This window comes from Eimeria mitis, genomic scaffold (genome assembly GCF_000499745.2).
Source record: "Eimeria mitis Houghton genomic scaffold, Emh_scaff5929, whole genome shotgun sequence".
Taxonomy (NCBI): domain Eukaryota; phylum Apicomplexa; class Conoidasida; order Eucoccidiorida; family Eimeriidae; genus Eimeria; species Eimeria mitis.
In genome coordinates, this window is record NW_013574162.1 from 2547 (window position 1) to 2868 (window position 322).

The following is a 322-nucleotide window of genomic DNA, read 5'->3' on the forward strand; positions in this document are numbered from 1 at the left end:
AAAGTAAAAGAAGAAGAAGAAACAGAAGCAAAGAAAGAAGAAGAACAGAAAGAAGAACAACAAGAAGAAACAGAAAAAGAAGAAACAGAAACAACAGGAGAAAAAGAACAACAACCAGAAACAGAAGCAGAAACAGAAGCAGAAGCAGAGAAAGACGAAGAAACACAAGAAGGAGGAGAAACAGAAACAGAACAATAAAAAAAAAGAAAAAGAAAAAGAAGAGTAAATTTAATAAAAAGAAGAAACAGATACTGCATATACAGTAGAGGCTGCGGTGCATGCAAAGAAGAAAAAGATAAATACACATAAACAAGACAAACAG

General features: G+C 32.6%; 1 protein-coding gene across 1 annotated transcript in view; it reads left to right on the plus strand.

The window, feature by feature from the left end:
* Positions 1–198, plus strand: part of EMH_0084930 (uncharacterized protein) — a gene marked incomplete at both ends in the record, with an annotated part of 1860 nt that extends 1662 nt beyond the window's left edge. The window contains 1 exon segment of the mRNA XM_013500839.1: positions 1–198. Coding sequence (XP_013356293.1) covers positions 1–198 — 198 coding nt within the window.
* Positions 199–322: the final 124 nt, after the last annotated feature.